This window comes from Diabrotica undecimpunctata, chromosome 9 (genome assembly GCF_040954645.1).
Source record: "Diabrotica undecimpunctata isolate CICGRU chromosome 9, icDiaUnde3, whole genome shotgun sequence".
Taxonomy (NCBI): Eukaryota; Metazoa; Arthropoda; class Insecta; order Coleoptera; family Chrysomelidae; genus Diabrotica; species Diabrotica undecimpunctata.
This window is the reverse complement of record NC_092811.1, coordinates 26,404,136-26,423,256: the sequence shown is the minus strand read 5'-3', so window position 1 is coordinate 26,423,256 and position 19,121 is coordinate 26,404,136. Positions and strand designations below refer to the sequence as shown.

General features: G+C 32.3%; 1 protein-coding gene across 3 annotated transcripts in view; it reads right to left on the bottom strand.

The window, feature by feature from the left end:
• Positions 1 to 509: 509 nt before the first annotated feature.
• Positions 510 to 19,121, bottom strand: part of LOC140449710 (uncharacterized) — a 27,723-nt gene continuing 9,111 nt past the window's right edge. Inside the window, exons 2-4 of one of the 3 annotated variants that reach the window (XR_011951865.1) lie at positions 15,935 to 16,319; positions 12,188 to 12,600; positions 510 to 744 (exon numbers count right to left, since the gene is read on the bottom strand). Coding sequence is in view for 1 of the 3 variants with exons in the window: in XM_072543032.1 (XP_072399133.1) it covers positions 14,472 to 16,319 (1,848 nt within the window). In the remaining 2 variants the exon portion in view is untranslated. Of the gene's footprint in view, positions 745 to 12,187; positions 12,601 to 12,708; positions 16,320 to 19,121 lie in introns of those variants that run through there. The other 2 variants (XR_011951866.1, XM_072543032.1) reach the window with 2 other exon arrangements.

The window sequence follows — 19,121 nt, the reverse complement described above, 5'->3', positions numbered from 1 at the left end:
TACATTGTCATAAATTGTTTTCCATCAATTCAGAGTTGATTAAAAAGCATTATTAAAAATAATTCTAAAACTTGGGAATACCATACTTTACTTCATATATTTGGAATGTTTTGTTTTAGTCTAAAGCATATTTAGACTAAGCATACTATATAAAATAAAACAGCATATTAAACGAGAAAATTATTATTTAATCCATATAACATTGGTTTATAAATGAATTCATATAGTTCCAATAGATAAGAATCTTCTGATAAATGTCAGTATTTTTGTTGGTACTTTCTCATTGATTCAATTATAACTACATTGTCATAAATTGTTTTCCATCAATTCAGAGTTGATTAAAAAGCATTATTAAAAATAATTCTAAAACTTGGGAATACCATACTTTACTTCATATATTTGGAATGTTTTGTTTTAGTCTAAAGCATATTTAGACTAAGCATACTATATAAAATAAAACAGCATATTAAACGAGAAAATTATTATTTAATCCATATAACATTGGTTTATAAATGAATTCATATAGTTCCAATAGATAAGAATCTTCTGATAAATGTCAGTATTTTTGTTGGTACTTTCTCATTGATTCAATTATAACTACATTGTCATAAATTGTTTTCCATCAATTCAGCGTTGATTAAAAAGCACTTCTTTCTTCGTAACTTGTTTTCAGTACAAAATTTTAAAACTGAAAAGAAACAAAACGGTTCATAGACATCCAGGCACAAGACTTCCATTGATATTCTGAAACAAAGATTACAATAATTAGAAATATTAGGCATGTTATATGAGATATATAAACAAAAAAACAATACTTTGTTATTCTACAAAACAATAGAGAATATGGTTCCATATACAATTTCCGGCTGCACGATAGTTCAAGCCTCAAAATGCATAAACGGGCATTTTAATACCTTCATTCATGGTTAAAATCTAGTCTCGGATGCAAGGTATGTGTAATGTGCAAAATCTGATGGCTGCTTTTTATACAATCAAAGAAAGTCAGCAGCTAGATCATGTCTTATAGTTGATTTTTAACTCTTGAAATGTGAAAACGTGCATTTTTTATACCGGACGAAAAAGTACGCCCCCAAAATTAGAGCGTAAAGTGCGAAATTTATGTCCAGCGTGTTAGGTGAAAAATATGGAGATATCAAAAAATAGTAAAAAGTTGAAGTAAACGTCCAATACAAAAAAAAATATGGAAAATACATTTTACAATTTTATTTTCTCACTTCAAAATTCAACCTAGCGGAATTATTGGCTTCTCATAGAGGGGTAAACAATTGCGAAGATGGTAAATGAATTTGAAAAGTTTTGCAGCACACAGTGGTATTACAGATTACTCTTTTATTTTAACCTAAGTCACAACGGGTTAGCTGAGAGGCGAAAAATAAGTAAAAATCGAGCAGAATCATGTGGCATTTCAAAATTTTTATTTGAATTAGCTAGCTTAATATTCGAGCTTCCGCTTAATAGCTTAATATTGACTTCCCACAAGGAGTAGGTAAGAAGTGGAAAATTAATAGGGTGGTAATAAATTTGTAAAAGTCTATCAAAATACTGTGGTACTTCAAAAATATTTTTTTTAATTCTGCTGGCTCGAATATTAAGCTAGCAGGAACGTTTCCAAATAAGATTGGTTTAGAGGTGAAAAATTATCATGGTGATTAAAGTTTAGTCTAAACTTAACACTTTTTTATTTCAGTTAAGTAGAGGAGAGTGAATTTGAAAAAAAAAATAAAAAATTTTCCCCTTAAATTTTAATCTAACAGAATTATTGACTTTCCATAAGGGGTAGTTGACGAGTGAAAAATTACTAAGGTGGTAATAAATTCATAAAAACCTAGCAGAACACTGTGGTATATCATAAATTTTTTTTGGAATTCTACTAGTTTTAACTGTAAGCCAGCAAAATCGCTCCCCTTAAGGGTGGTTTGGTGGTGAAAAATTATTAAGGTGGTAATAAATTAGTGAAAATGGGTTTAAAAGTATGCCATCGGCAAAGTTTTTTTTCTGAATTCTGCTAACTTGAACCTTAAACCAGCAGAATCGCTCCCATTAAGGGTGGTTTATATTTTTATTTATATTATTATTGCCAATATGATCGCCAACGTTCTATAATCGGACAGGGTACTGAAAGAAGAAGAAGGGTGGTTTGGTGGTGAAAAATTATTAGGGTGGTAATAAATTAGTGAAAAATGAGTGAAAAAATATTACGTAGGTTAAATTGGATTTCGCTCATTTGTCCCCGCTAGATTAAGAGTCATATTGGTTGACGGCAAACAAGCAGTTTTGCAAATAAACTGTGAATACAATGAAAAAGTTTTGCAAATAACCAGCAACTGTGTACCTGCTTTTATATGGTAAAGAGGAAGTTATAAAAGATTTTAACGATAGTAATACAGTATACTCCCTCTATAACGAACACGGTTATTATGAGGTTTCGCTTATAACGAGGTACATTAGATGTCCTGTGAAATTTCTATTGAAATATAATCGTCTATAGCTAGGCAAATTTGGTTATAACGGGAGAAAATAAGATCGAAAAACTTGTTTTTTACGTTTATGACCCGGCTGTGGTTATAAATAAATACCCTTTTTAACTGCCGGCAATAATCTTAACTGCTGCCCGCAATAAACGTCTTTACAATAAATACAAATGTTTCACATCTTTAAAAAATATGATAGAATGATACTGAACAATTTAAAGAAGTCATTAACAATACAAGTAAACAACTTCTTTTTGTTTTAACATATTTCTTTGACAATAAAAGTAAACTTTTTTTCAAAAACGCTATTCAAACAATATTTAGAATCTTATATCGCTCCGAATGACTTCACTATAGGAAGCTAATATTTTAGAAATCTACATATTTATATGTATGCACAGTATTATTGTTGTCTGATATAACGAGATCGGTTTATAACGAGGTAATTAGTCTGCCATTTCAGTTCTCGTTATAGAGGGAGTCAACTGTACGTTCCTTATTGAAAACTTATTTAACTTAGCGAAAAAAGTGAATTTTGATTTTTTTGTCGATTACAGACTTTTGCAAATAACCAATAATAGTAAAAATCTGTTTAAGGCATTAAGTCGACTTTACACTAAATGATTTATCATGTGATTTGTCATATGATAGCTTGTCACGGGAGAATAGGACGATACCTTTTCCGCATGATAAAATCATATGATTTTCGGTAATAATACCGGTAACACCAACATATTTAAATATCGCACCTTATTCTTATGTCAATTCAGCGACAGTCTCTTACCGAGAGACAACATCCTTTATTTATTTATTTTTTGTTTGTTGCATTGATATTGAGCCTATTGTCTAATATCTGCGCTATTGTGTCGTATTTTTATTTTATTATTTATTTAGTTTATTTTATTCTTAGTTTAGTGTTTTTTTGTCATAGTCATAATTTTAGTTTAGTTTCTTTATTAATTATTTTTAATTTGGTATAATATCAACACTAAATTTGATATACCCCGTCCACTATTTCTTCCTAAGAGCCACCTGCGAGCCCAAAGGCGTCTGATCTTTTTTTCTTACTTACTATTAGCTGTAAGCAGTTGTTGCCGGCGTATTATTATTAAAAGTTCGGAAGCCAATGCAAGCAAAGATTTATTTTCCATTATAATAGTTTAAAAATCTAATAGTTGTTACCTATACTGTGTCTAATAGCTCTATGACCATAAACAAAAGAAAAATCAATAAAACCTCATTGTCACTCATATCATAAGTCATAACTTATCATTCAGTGTAAATACGATTTTTTAAAACATCATAGAAACGAGGAATCACAACAAATCACAGTAAAGTCGACTTTAGATTTGGTCGAAAACGGAAAATCTTCTCACAAACGCGCAACTCACCAACCATGCAGTGAAGTACAGAGAACAGCATTACCGCGGTATCAAGGGGGAAGAGGACTTATGGACATAGGTGAGAAACTGGATAAACAGGTTGCATATTTAAGAACCTATATTCAAACGCAGGTTGAGACATCTACTTTACATCGAGCAATTTGCGCAGTAGATGACACAACACTACTCACACTGAGGGAACAAGAAATGCGCCTAAACCACCTGACTAAACAAGAAAAAATGCGCACCTGAATGAGTAAACCTCCGTATGGGCGATATCTCAATGAGGTCAGCCAAGAATATGTCGACAATACAGTGTCGAAATATTTATTGTCATCAGGAAAGACGTTTCCCGAGACTGAGGGTTTTCAACTTGCCATTCAGAATCAGGTTATTCCAAATAAAAATTACCTGAAATATATTGTCAAAGAACGCCATGACTAATTAGGAAAAATTCTTCACCAAGAAGTAGCAAGCAAACTGGGACCAAAACGACCATCTCCCTTATCATCAATATGTACCTGACAGAATGCTTGAACACGCCAATTCGTTACCCTAATATTACAATGTTCTATGTAATATTTTTTACTAAATTAAGTTTTCAATATTACAAAGTTCTATGTGACTAGCACTACATCACAATTTGTATGGAAATTAGTTTGCTCACATACAACTCTGGTAATATTAAAAAAACCAAGGGTGTATGTACAAAATTATGCTTTATATGAATAGCAAAGTTCTATGGTAAACATAGAACTTTGGAATTTAAAATTTGATTAAAATCTAAATATTACATGGTTCTATGTTGTAACATACAACCTTGTTATTGTATTTTTTGTAAAAGTGAGGTTATGTTCCTGTATTTATAATACAAATCGCAAGCGTTTTGGAGAGTGTTATTTGTGTCTAGAATTAAAAAAAATGAGTAATTTAAGTGATGACTATGTCCAAGACTCTGATGATGATGAGGATTACGTATTACCAGTTCAAAAATCATCGAAGATGAAAGAATGCAGGTAAGATTTTTCTATATCTTATATTGTGAGGTTAGGTTTTTATTTTTTATTTCTTTTTTTACAAAAAGTTCTTTGTTTCAGACTTAAAATTCGTGGACGTGTTATTAATATTCCCGTGTCAAGAAGTAGCAGCGAAAGTGATGACGAAACTAACTCAGAAACGGATTCAAGCAGGTAGGCATGATTTGCTAAACAAAAAAAATTAAACAACGTAACATTTTATTAATTTCTTTTTATAATTTAGCTTGTTGTTACTATTTAAAAACTAATTTGTTTTAGAAAAGCTCCTAGTTCGTCTTCCACAATCATTCACACTCCAAAGAATAAAAAGGCCCCAATCATAGTTGTTAGCAATATTAAGATTAAAAATGCATCTAACTCTGGTTCTGGTGACTTGCAGTCTAACTTAAATAGATAATTATAATATATAATAAATATTTTGTTTAACTAAATCGCGAAAACATTTTTTTTTATTTTTATTTTAGAAATGTACCTAGCAGTTCTACAACTTTAGTTCCAGAATTCACCAAGAAAATCCCGTCTTCAGAAGATAACAAAATTAAGATTCTAGAACCAGACCATTCTGATTTCGATGATACAAATAATATTGGACATATTTCCGAAGAAATTTTACTAGAAGAAGCAACTCATAATATAATAAAAAGATTAAAATCTAAATATTACATGGTTCTATGTTGTAACATACAACCTTGTTATTGTATTTTTTGTAAAAGTGAGGTTATGTTCCTGTATTTATAATACAAATCGCAAGCGTTTTGGAGAGTGTTATTTGTGTCTAGAATTAAAAAAAATGAGTAATTTAAGTGATGACTATGTCCAAGACTCTGATGATGATGAGGATTACGTATTACCAGTTCAAAAATCATCGAAGATGAAAGAATGCAGGTAAGATTTTTCTATATCTTATATTGTGAGGTTAGGTTTTTATTTTTTATTTCTTTTTTTACAAAAAGTTCTTTGTTTCAGACTTAAAATTCGTGGACGTGTTATTAATATTCCCGTGTCAAGAAGTAGCAGCGAAAGTGATGACGAAACTAACTCAGAAACGGATTCAAGCAGGTAGGCATGATTTGCTAAACAAAAAAAATTAAACAACGTAACATTTTATTAATTTCTTTTTATAATTTAGCTTGTTGTTACTATTTAAAAACTAATTTGTTTTAGAAAAGCTCCTAGTTCGTCTTCCACAATCATTCACACTCCCAAAGAATAAAAAGGCCCCAATCATAGTTGTTAGCAATATTAAGATTAAAAATGCATCTAACTCTGGTTCTGGTGACTTGCAGTCTAACTTAAATAGATAATTATAATATATAATAAATATTTTGTTTAACTAAATCGCGAAAACATTTTTTTTTATTTTTATTTTAGAAATGTACCTAGCAGTTCTACAACTTTAGTTCCAGAATTCACCAAGAAAATCCCGTCTTCAGAAGATAACAAAATTAAGATTCTAGAACCAGACCATTCTGATTTCGATGATACAAATAATATTGGACATATTTCCGAAGAAATTTTACTAGAAGAAGCAACTCATAATATAATAAAAGATAAAAAGATATTTACTAAAAACGACAGAAAAACACTTCTGAATGGACATGTAACAAAAGAAAATCTTTATTTGATCAAGGTCTAGAGTATATTTCTTCTCGAAAAAAGGTAGTACCTGCTAGAAAGATTAGGAATAAAAAAGATTGTGTACAAAAGTGCAGAATGAAGTGCTCGCGTCAAATTAGCGACGAACAAAGGAAGGAAATTTTTAAAAACTATTATTTACTCTCAGCCATCGAAAAGAAAAACTATATTTTGCATACCACAGAAGCTGAGACTCCTTGGAGACGAAGAAAAGGCAAAAATCCAGAAAATTCGAGAAAAAGCAAAAGTTTTAGGTTTTATTTTGAGATAAATAATCAAAAGATCCAAGTTTGCAAGTCTTTTTGCACTGGGACTTTATGCATAAGCCAGAAACCAATTTATACGGTGCACAACAATAAAACTTCCACCAAAACCTTACCCGAAAGTAAACAAGGCAAACATCAAAAACGGGTAACATCACTCGAAGATAATAACTTGGTCAAGGAGCACATTAACATGATTCCAAGAGTGGAATCCCATTACTGTCGCAAAAAAACTAATAAAGAGTATTTAGAAAGCGGATTAAGTATCAAAAAATTGTATGAGCTTTATTTGGATTTTGCTGGAGAATGCAAAAAAAATCCAGTTTCTTTTGCTGTCTACAGAAAAATATTTTGCAACTATTTTAATATAGCTTTTCACAAACCAAGAAAAGATAGATGTGATACCTGCGAAGAAATAAAATTAATAAAAATGGAGAAGAGGGAAGACGAAGAATCACAACGAAGATATACTGATCATTTGAAAGAGAAAGAGTATATGAGAGAAGAAAAACAAAGAGATAAAGAAAGCGGAATACCTTTATTATGTTTTGATCTGGAAAATGTTTTGACATGTCCAAAAGCAGACATAAAAAATTTCTTTTATAAGAGCAAATTAAATGTGTACAATATGACCGGTCACCTTTAGGTTGGGAAAAAGGTGTATTGTGCCGTGTGGAGAGAAGCTTTACATGGAAGAAAGGGAAATTACATTGCAAGCGCAGTTTATAAAATAGTATGAAAAGTGTTGGAGGACCATCCAGAGTTTACAAAAATCATTTTGTGGAGCGATAGCTGCGTTCCACAGAATCGAAACAGTCTTATGAGTTATGCTCTCAGTTACCTAATTCAAAAACATCAGAATGTGCAAAATATTTCCATGAAATTTTCTGTTCCAGGACATGCTTGTATTCAAGAGGTCGATGCAATCCACAGTGCAATTGAAAGAACGTTGAATAAAGTAGAATATTATTCTCCTACTTCACTTCTGCGCTACCTTTTAAAAGTAAACCGACAAAATCCATATACAATAATTCAAATGAAACAAGAACATTTTATAGATTTTCAGTCTTTTTCCAGCCAACTGAACTACAACGCTGTACCATTTTCAAAAGTAGTAGCATTAGAATTTTCTAAATCTTTTTTTGAACTGAAGTATAAAGATACTTTTGATCCAACCAAAGAGCTAAAAACTGTAAATTTACATCAATGAAAATTACGAAAAGGTCATGTTAAAACCGAAACAGAACCACTCATTCCGCTTCAATTAAAAAAATGTGATAAGGCTGTTGTACTTCCCCCAAATAAGATAGATGCCCTAAAATCTATGTTCAAGTATATCCCTGAAGTTGATAAGGAATACTACGAGTGTATTTTCCTCCAAAAATAAGATTTAATTTGTTTTTTTTTTTGTAGCTAACAAAGTTCTATGTTAATTTTTTAAATAAGTAAAATTTTCTTGCTATATCAAGGTTCTATGTTTTTTTTTTCAAATACCTTTTCTTCTAATACAAAAACCAATTTTTTGTTAATTTTTTCTTTAAATCACCTTTAATACATATGTACATTTTTAATTTAAATTCAAATTTAAAATATATAAAACAATTTGATTTTTATGAAAGCTCATTTTTTTAAATCGATTTTTCTCAAATTAGCAATATTGTTACATATTATTACCTTGTAATATTAGGGTAACGAATTGTCAACTTTACAGGGACCCCACTGTGCTTACAGATCCACCAGTAGCACATAATAGACCGGATCTCATAATAGTTAATAAACTTACTATACAGACAACTCTAATAGATGTGGCGATACTTAACGATAACAACCTGCGTGTTAAATATAACGAAAAAATCACCAAGTACAGAGATCTGGAAATACTACAAATAAGGAGACAACAGAGAATGGAAAATACTCAGACGATACCTATTATTCTCTCTACTACTGGAGTTATTCCGAAGAGTCTCTCAAAAAACACAGTTGAGTCTTAATGAACATCTCTATAAGACCATGCAAAAAGCAGTACTGCTCTCAACATTTAGATGCGTAAGAAAATTTTTGGGAAATACCCCCATGTACCAAGTCAACCCCCATGTACCAAACGAGAACGATACCCAACCACTGATGTCCTGTTTCAAAAACAAACGTAATACCAGAAAGAGCTAAGCACAAGACTAAAATCAATAGAGGCACTGAAACAAATGGATATAATCGGACTAGCCAATAACATAAAAGTAACTGTAACATCGGTTAAGAAAATATGCTCAAACACGAAAACAGCCAAAACATCTAAACTCCAACCTAATACAATTAAACTACTCCAACAAAGACGAAACAGAACAGATCGAACTTCGGACAGCTTCAAAAGTTTAAACAAAAACGTGAAGAAAGAAATTAAGAACGATCATAGAAACTAAAAGATATAATACAAGATAACTGCAATATGAAAGTCATAATCATCACGTAGCGCTAAAACCCTGGGTGGGTCTTGGCTGACTGTACAACTTTTTTCCAATTTGTTCGGTCTTCCATCAACCTAAGGTCAAATGGAATGTTCATTTTCCGGAGATCTGCTTGGATGTTATCTCTCCATCGCATTCCGAGTGGTCTTTTGTCTGTGGGAATCTCCTCCCATACCAGTTTTACAAGTCCCTCGTTATGCAGTCTGTGCACGTGGCCTGCCCATCTTAGTCGCTGTGATTTAATTTCTTGGACAATATCGGCGTCATTGTAGAGTGCTTTAATTCGATATTGGTTCTGATCTTATACTGGTTTGTGGTGATGTCATGGTGAGGTCAAAGTATTTTTCGTTCAAAGCGTCTGAGCTTTTCTTCGTTTGCTTTGATCATGGTTCACGTTTCGCATCCGTATGTTATTACAGGTCTGACGATGGATTTATAGATTTTTATCTTTGAACTTCTTGTAAGATTTTTTGATTTTATGAGCTTATCCAGTGCGAATAGACAGCGGTTCGTAGATTGGATTCTGTCTTTTATTTCTTCAGTAACATCGTTGTCAGCTGTGATTACGGCCCCCAGATACTTAAAACGTTGCACTCTTTCGAAATTGAAGGTGTTGACTGTCACATTTTGTCCTATTCTGTCTCTTCGTGTCGTTCTATTTATACACATATATTTCGTCTTCTCTTCATTAATCTTCAGCCCTACTTCACTTATTGCTACTTCCACCTTGTTGAAGATGTCTTTCATGGATAGGATGGAGTCTCCAACGAGATCTATGTCATCTGCATATGCGAGTAATAGCTTGGGACCTTGAACCGATAGCAATTCTATTTTTATTTCGGCCGACCTCATGGCTTTCTCTAATACAAGGTTAAAAAGTTGAAGATGTCTTTCATGGATAGGATGGAGTCTCCAACGAGATATATGTCATCTGCATATGCGAGTAATAGCTTGGGACCTTGAACCGATAGCAATTCTGTTTTTATTTCGGCCGACCTCATGGCTTTCTCTAATACAAGGTTAAAAAGTAGTGGAGATAACGCATCACCCTGTTTGAGTCCACTGTTGATTTCAAAGCTACCAGACAGTTTATTATTTACACGTACTTTAGATATTCCACCCTCCATACAGACTTTGGTCATCCGAATGAGTTTCTTTGGTATTGAGAACTCCGCCATGGCATTCCATACTTAGCTTCTTTCTACGCTATCATATGCCTATCATATGAAAAGATTGTGTATGGGTCTGTTATACTCCCATCCCTTTTCTAGAAGTTGTCTCAGCGTGAATAGTTGATCCATTGTTGATCTGTTTACCCTAAAACCGGCTTGATATTCGCCTAGGACATTTTCAGCATAAGGGATTAGTCTACTAAGAATGATGTATGAATGTAAGAATGAATATGAAAGTACTGAAAGCAAAAAACTCAAGCGGCATAACAAAAATCATAGAAATAAAAAATGAGAAAAACGTCACCATCCGAGACAGAAAGGTCATTGAAAAATTGTATACTAAATTATACTCGGTAAATACATAACCACAACAACGACATACTGAACGAACAATAATTAACACCGGCTCAGAAGAAGTACCGGACATAACCGACTATGAAATAAGAATGGCCTTAAATCAACTAAAAACGAATAAATGCCCGGAAGGGGATAAAATTACAGTTGAAATGTTGAAAATTGGTGGCAGAAAAATGGAACAGGTATTAAATATTTTATTTAATAAAGTAATTGATAAAGGAAAGATTCCTCATGAATGGTAGAACTCCGAAGTCATTCTACTATTCAAGAAAGGAGACAGAGCAAACATTATTTGGACGGGAGAGATTTTTGTTTTGGTTCAGAGCAGTGGCTATACCGTTCTGACGAGACCTAAAGAGGTCGAAATACGTATAAACGGTTGTCGCTGCCTGTATCAAAACAAAAATCTAGTACCGTCATTATGTTTTATTACTTACTTCGTTTGGAGTACCAGAAACTGAATTCACTACGAATTTTGACCAGGATGAACGGCATGTGGAATGCAATTTTAGATTCCCTTGTCAAGTAATTTATCCAGCTGTTTGTTTCGCAAGTTTTAGGAAACACAGTGGTAAAAATTTGAATTCGGTTTCGCTAGGTAGAAATCGTTTGATTTTTCTTTTTGTTTTTAGATGGCGTAGTTACGTCCGTATATTTTGATAACTATTGTCTAGGACGGGAGAGATTTTTGTTTAGATTCAGAGCAGTGGTTATACCCTTCTGACGAGACCTAAAGAGGTCGAAATACGTATAAACGGTTGTCGCTGCCCTGTATCAAAACAAAAATCTAATACCGTGATTATGTAAAACAAATTATTCTACAAAATAACAATCACCACGTTCAACCAAGCAGTATCCCAAACTATTGTATGCCTTCGGGTGTTTGCTTTGAAAAGCCTAAATGATTTTTTGACATAATTCGTCTAAATTTCCGGGACGTTCATGCTCAGCTCCGTACATTTGTTGCTTCACATAAAAAACAATACAAAAAAGTCCAAAGGTGCAAGATCAGGAGAGCACAGTGGCATTTTTATGGTATCTTGTACTGATAACTATATCTGGAAACGTAATGTTTAAAATCTAACACCTCCCGTGCGTTGTGAGCTGGACAGCCGTATTGCTGCAACCAAATTTCATCCATATTAATAGGTAATGCTTGAACTGATGGAATTATGTGATTTCTCAGGAGCTCTAGGTATTTACGACGACACATTATCCCACAGTGCCCACAATGAAAAAGTGCCAATTACATTGTCACCTAAAATACCAGCCCAGACATTGACAGTATTGTTTTGTAAGGAACACTTATGTGCCTACTTTCTGTAGAGGCACATATGACAACATATGGATTGTAATGACTAATTAGTTAAAGAAAAAGAAGACTTACCTGTAAATAAGATTTTTTTTATGAAATCTTCGTCACAATTAGTGTGTTCCACCATGTCCTCACAAAACACCATTCATCTTTCATAATCAGCAGGGAAAATTTCATGAGTTTTTTGCATTTTTTAGCAATGGTACTCGTTTCCTTTTAAAATAGTCTGTAAAATTCTAGCACTAATACCAATTTCTCTTGAAATTAGGGTGCTGTTACAAGGAAAATTGATTTCAGCTAGACTCCATATGGCAGTTTCACTCTGTTCCTGTTCTTCATTAATTGCACGAGCTGGTTGATTTTCATCTTCATCACTATCTGTGCATTTTCTACAATTCTTGACACAACCAGTTTTTTCAAATTTAAACATAATGTTGTGAATTTTAGATTTTGTTGGTACAGGGCCTTCAATTGAAATCGAAAACCTACCAAAACAAGAATTATTATTAATAAAAAAATAAACATATCGACGGCTGAAAGGCAAAAATGACCAAGCGACATTTGGCTAACTTTACAGTAGAGCGGTTTAAAGTTTGAAAATTTTGAAAAAAATTCATAAAACCTGATTTAGTGGTTATATTTGCATAATTCCAACGAACTTTAAATGCAGTTTAGATACTTTATAAACTGCCCTTTGTAGACTATCTATTTTTTTAATAGTTTATGAAATAGTGTCGGTTAGTAATATTTTCTGCTAAATCGCAACCAGTAAAAAGTTACCAACCGACTATATTTTTGTACCTTCAACTGGAAAAAAATACTGAAGGTGACTAATTTTTATTATCGGAACCTAGTAAAATTGACTAAACTTGATACACGTTTGACTGTATTTTCGGAAATAAGACCTATCCGAAAATCATTCATGTTTTGTAACGAGTAAGATGGTTCAACTAGAAAACTAAAAAGTATAATATACAAGTAATTATTATATTACTAACAGATCTTACTTTGAATCGCGTCGTCTTTATCTATACGACATGCATGTATAATAAATTTCTCATTCGAAATATTACTGATTTCTAGGCATACTTACCACTTTGCAAATGTTAAGATATTAAGTAAATAATACCATTGGCCTATTTATACAACAGTAAAATGATACTTTAAGGTGACGATTCAGCAGTGTGTATTTCCCAGATTTATTTATGACTTCTGGTTTTAATAATCCTTACTCGACATAACCCATTGAAAGATAAAAAACTGTGAGAACGAAATTTATTAATTAGTATGTGAAACTGAAGATAACGTCAGCAAATTTGTGGAATGTTTTTATTGAATGGATTTTATAATCAAACAAAATCTATAATTTGAAGCTATTTATAGACAAAGCCAAAAATATACAGGGTAAACTTTTTCTTTAAATTTAAACAATAAAATTTTCAGAGTTCTATAAGTAGGAAGCTGGTCTATAAGAGGTTAAGAAGGAAGTAAATAAAATAAAATAATTTATTTTTTTAGTAGTTTATTGAAATATATATTGTACCCAGCAATTAAAAAGATAAATCTAATGTAAAAATACAAATAAAAAATGGATATTACAATTATTTTTAAGTTTGAAGTCACAATTTTCAGTGGTATCTTAGATTCTATAAATGATCAAAATTAACCGTGGATAAAGAATAGTATCTAATAAGGTTTTTAATTAGTTACATTAGAACTACGTATGAAAGACACATTTAAACATCATATCTATTTTCATTTAAACATTTTTCATTTAAAACAAAAAATTTTTCATTTAAACATTTAAACATCATATCTATTATCAGAACATTCTTGAATTTTTTAAAAAGTTACAATAAGTTTTGAGCATCATCAGGTTCAACGTCTTCGATATCTGATTCTGGTAAAGTATCTTTTATATTTTCGGAATAAGGTAGATCAGTGAATTCGTTCTGGAAATGCCCGGGAATCACTTTTTCTTTACAAAGTTTAATGAGATCGTTATATTTGGCCTTTGTTATCGGTAGCCGTGATTGATAGCATGCCATTAGAGGTACTTTGGTCCTCGATTGTAATTCAACCTTACTCGATTGAGCAGATTTATTCATTGAATATTTTACTGTAACATTCAAGGGATCGCTTTTTTTAAAAGTTACTATTCTTATTTTACTGATTTTCCCAGTGAGATTACCTTTAAAGTACTTGTCAGACATAGTGAAGTTTGATACAAAAGTGAGTTTTTCAACGTTATGAGGAAAGGGATCCTTTCGTGCTGTGCTGAACACTGTATACCATTGAGATGGTGTGTAAATAATAGTATTCTTTAGGTTTGCTTCACTGACAGCATGGACACTGTCTACTGGCATATACGTGTGCCCTGTAAGTAATTGATCTGAATTGTTTCTAAATTTTTACACTGTTGCAAAGTGGAGTGTAACATTGTCAAAACCACCCGATTCCGATTTTGTCCAGGGCAACAATCGCAATAAAGAAGTAAATTTTTGATGTTACCCCTTTGGTCAACCTTCATAATGTACCTATTGAGAATGGTGGATATCTCGTTCGCACCCCTTTTGCCGTGACTTTCATCCCAGTAATAACAAAAAACTTCTCGCGTTCCGTTTTCATAAAAGCATAAATTATACACTGCCAATTTTCGTGAATAATATAAGAGCATTGAATCACCATGTGGAGTGTTTAAGACTTTCTCCAAATCAAAACTCACACAACGTGTATTAGGGTCTGTTTTGTGTATGTTTTTGTGTGTAGAAAAGCGGTTGTAACTCTCATTTTTCTCAACTTCATGGTCAGATTTTTCTTTTGCCTTTATTGGGTCTGAAATATTTTCCTGTTCGAATTTTAAGCACTTTAAACATTTATCTTTTTTGGGAATATGGAATCCTATATTAAACTCCTCAGTAAATATTCTACGATATACCCTCTCACTTACAAAATCGGTACCATTTTCTTCTGATTGTTTTTTGTATGTTCGGTAGAGATTAGTAATATTTTTATGTTCGTGTGATAAATACACTCTTGTAGAATCGTGTCGACAATAATGAGATGGTACTGCTGGTAAACTTTTGATGAAGTTGTACACTGATTGTATGGTAGCTGGTTTCGTTTTATTCGGAGGTAGGTGTTTTCCACGTAAATCCTTTTTTGCGCAACCCCAAGTAGAGTTCTTAACAGTGTGGTAAATAGATTTTGACGATATGTTTAGCGTGGCCGATAAGAATTGCAAGCAAACAACTCTTCTTCCTTCTCCTTTATTTATATGATACTTATAGGTTGCTTCTCGTTTAACAGTATCGGTCCGTTTACGTTTAATATCTTTTTTTTGACTTACGCTAACTAACCAATCTCTTCGACGATTAGCACAGAGTCCCCAAAAATGATCAAATACTTTTTGTCTTTTTTCAGTATCTATATTTTCACAGTTGTTTCCGCATCTTTTCCCAATGCAAGGGTTTGGTTCAACAGATTTGGGTTCAATAATCTTGCCATCTTTTCGTTCATATTGTTGTCCGGATGCTCTTTTCTGTGAAAGGTCTTTTCTCGAATTTTTTTTCTTCATTCTGAAACCCTTTTCTGCTACCGTATCTTCATGAATGTCAGTAAAACTATTGTTGCACACTTTTGGTTTACATTTAGACTTAGTTTTCTTTGTTTTTCGTGTATTTGGCGATACCTCATCATCAGAAGAAAATGTGACTCCTGACCATTCTTCTGAATTTGAACTTTCACCACAATCAACAAATGTAGAAAAATCGTCATCCGATAGATAATCAATATACATTTTATCAGATTTGAACTTACGTTTACGACCGGTTTTAGACTTAATACACTCAGATCCACCAGCCTGAAAATCTCCCATTGTTGTAGAGTTAGTAGATTCAGCACTTATTTGAACATTAGGAAAAGTATTCATTTCTGACATATCTAATATACCTTTAGGGTTATTGTCTGTTAACTCATTTTCTGGAATTCCAATTTGAACTAGCGAATAATCATCTGGTGGAGCTCCCTTCTGATCTTCGTGTTGATTTTCAGTTACAAGTTCTAGAACAGGCCCAGATGGTCCAGCGAATACCTCATCTATCAAAAAATTTTCAGTTATTGGACCAATGATATCGATTTTATCGTCAGCTGTAGGACTCCCAGTTAACGTCATTGAAAGATTATCGTCAGATACGGTCTCACTCTGAAAATAAAATCGTAATTAGTTATGCAGGGTGTTTCTTTGGGAAAGAACGTTAACTGAAGAAAAAGGACACTTAGGCGGTCTCAAAAATACCATACTTAATTGGTCTGACTTCATTAATAACAAAGATACCGATTGTTTTATCTATTTTGTCATTTTCTTGTTTGGTTCATGACTTTTTAACCACAGTGTATATTTAATTTAATGTACAGGGTGTTGTTTTTGGATCGAAACATTTTTTCAATATTTTTTAATCCGGACCTGGATTTTTTACAATTGTAAATAAGTTAATTGATTGTACTCATTAAAGAATATTTGCGTGCCAAATATAAAATAAATATACAGTGTGATTAAGAAGTTATAGACCAAACAAGAAAATGGCAAGATAGATAAAACACTCAGTATCTTTGTTATGTCAGTAATGAAGTCAGACCCATTAAGCATGGTATTTTTGAGACCGCATCTTTCTACAGTTAACGTATGTTATTTTCCCAATGAAACACCCTGTATGTAGTTAGTAACCAATAAAAAAGATCAAATACATGATAATAACTAAGAAAACAAACATACAACCGAGCATACATTTGGAAAATATACTGATAGAAAGGGTTGATAAACACAAATACTTAGGTACCTGTATTTCGGAAAAAAATGATCAAACAAAAGAAATAAGGAGCAGGATAGACATAGCAAGAAATGCATTTGTAAAAATTAAAACAGTTTTCTGCAACAAAGACCTTAGCTTAGAACTGGGACTAAGAGCTTTGAGATGCTACGTGTTTTCGATACTGCAATATAGACTTGAAAGCTGGACATTAAACCAAGAACACATAAATAAGCTAGAGTCATCTGAAATGTCGTGTTACCGAAGGATGCTTAGATTAGCATGGACATAGAAAAAAGAATGCGAAATAATAAACACAATAAAAATAAGAAAGTTACAATATCTATGGCACACAATATGAGGATAAAGTGATATGAAATACTAAGACTGAAATACAGGGAAACATAAGAGGCGGAATGAGTATAAGAAGAAGGAGAGTGGCATGGTTGAAGAATTTAAGTGACTGGTTTAAATGCAGTTCTATATAACTCTTCAGAGCAGCGGTCGATATAGTAAAGATAGCGATGATGATATCCAACCTCAGATTAGGATATGGCACTTAAAGAAGAAGTTAGTAACACCAAACACTAATATAGTATTAGAAACACTAAAATATAATAAACACATGTACTTACCGAAGGTAAACCTTTGGTAGATGTCCCTGCGCTTGCCAAAGCTAGGTTTAGGATATTATGTGTCCGTTTTTTACTCTCCATTATAAATATGAAGAAAACAACACTGTTGATTCCAAAATATAATTGCTTATTAATTTCTTTATTCCAAAGTTCTAAGATTTAGTAATACCCAATCGTAAAAAATATCGATTTTAACTGTTGCACAATTCGAAGCACACTGATGGGTATTCTGTTATCTATAAATCAAACTATGGTTTGGAGCCCGTCTAAACGGCGCAGCGAAACAGGTTACGTGAAATGTTGTAAAATTTCCCTTTTAAGAAATGTTATTACATCTAAGCAAAAAAAACATAAAAAAACGGCAGGTAAAATATTACCAAGCGACAACTTCGACCTATTTTCGGTAGAAAGAAAGATCTATTCATCTTGTTTAAGAAAGTTACATCTCGATATAATTAACTTAATAAAAAATGTTATTCAATTAGTGTGCGAAAAAAAGTAATAAGTGATAAAAAAAATATTTTTGGGTCGAGTAAAATTTCTTAAGCAAATTAAAACTTTAGATATTGTTTGTAAAAAATCACTAGGCGCCCAAACATTTAAAATGAAATCTAATAAAAACTTACTAATTGTAAATGATTAAAATGGAAGAGGTACCAAATGAAAAAAACAAAAAGTTGTTCTTAAATTTACAAAATTCTAGTCGCTTGGTCGCCGAAAATTGTTAAAAATGTCGATTATTTTAAGTTACCAAGCGACAAAAAATTCATCGTAGCCACATGAGGATAGAACCAATCGACGCAGAAAAATTTTCTGATTCCAATGATATATATAACTCAATATCGCCCAAATTGGCGTTTGGTAACTTTTGCCTTTCAACCGTCGATATACATATTTGACGTTTCCATTATCAAAACTTAATTTTACTTTGACAAAACTAAAATTCAATCTAATGGGTGTTAAAAACAAGCTCGTATGTCTGTACTAAATTCATACTATATTCAGTCTCTCTCTGTTAGCAGAACAACCTCATTCTGTTTTTTTCACACTAATTATGCAAGCTATATGCAGTTTTCAGATTACCACCACTGTATACAAACAGATGTTTATAATCAAGCAGAATGATGTATTCTCTAATTTGATACAGATTAGAACTAGTGTCCCACAAGGAAGTGTTCTTGGACCTGTTCTCTACATTTTTTATGCCAAAGATACCTCTGAACTAAATATGGATACCATTACTACATTTACTGATAAGAAAAAGCAGCACTTAAGAACTGGACTAAACCATGGAGAATCAAGCTGAATGAAACCAAATCAAAATGTCCGGGTATCACTTTTCACGCAAGACACAAGTGGAAATGGGGAAGTTTGAATTCATATATTTCCACCTTATAGTTCTCTAACACTCTCAGACCAAGAGGAAGAAGAATCCACTAAAACTAACAAAAACGCAAATAAAACATCAAAACCACCTCCAATATATGTCTACCGAGTAATTAAATACAATGAAATGATAAAACAAATAGATCTAATAGCAAAAAAGTAAATATAAGTTGCGAT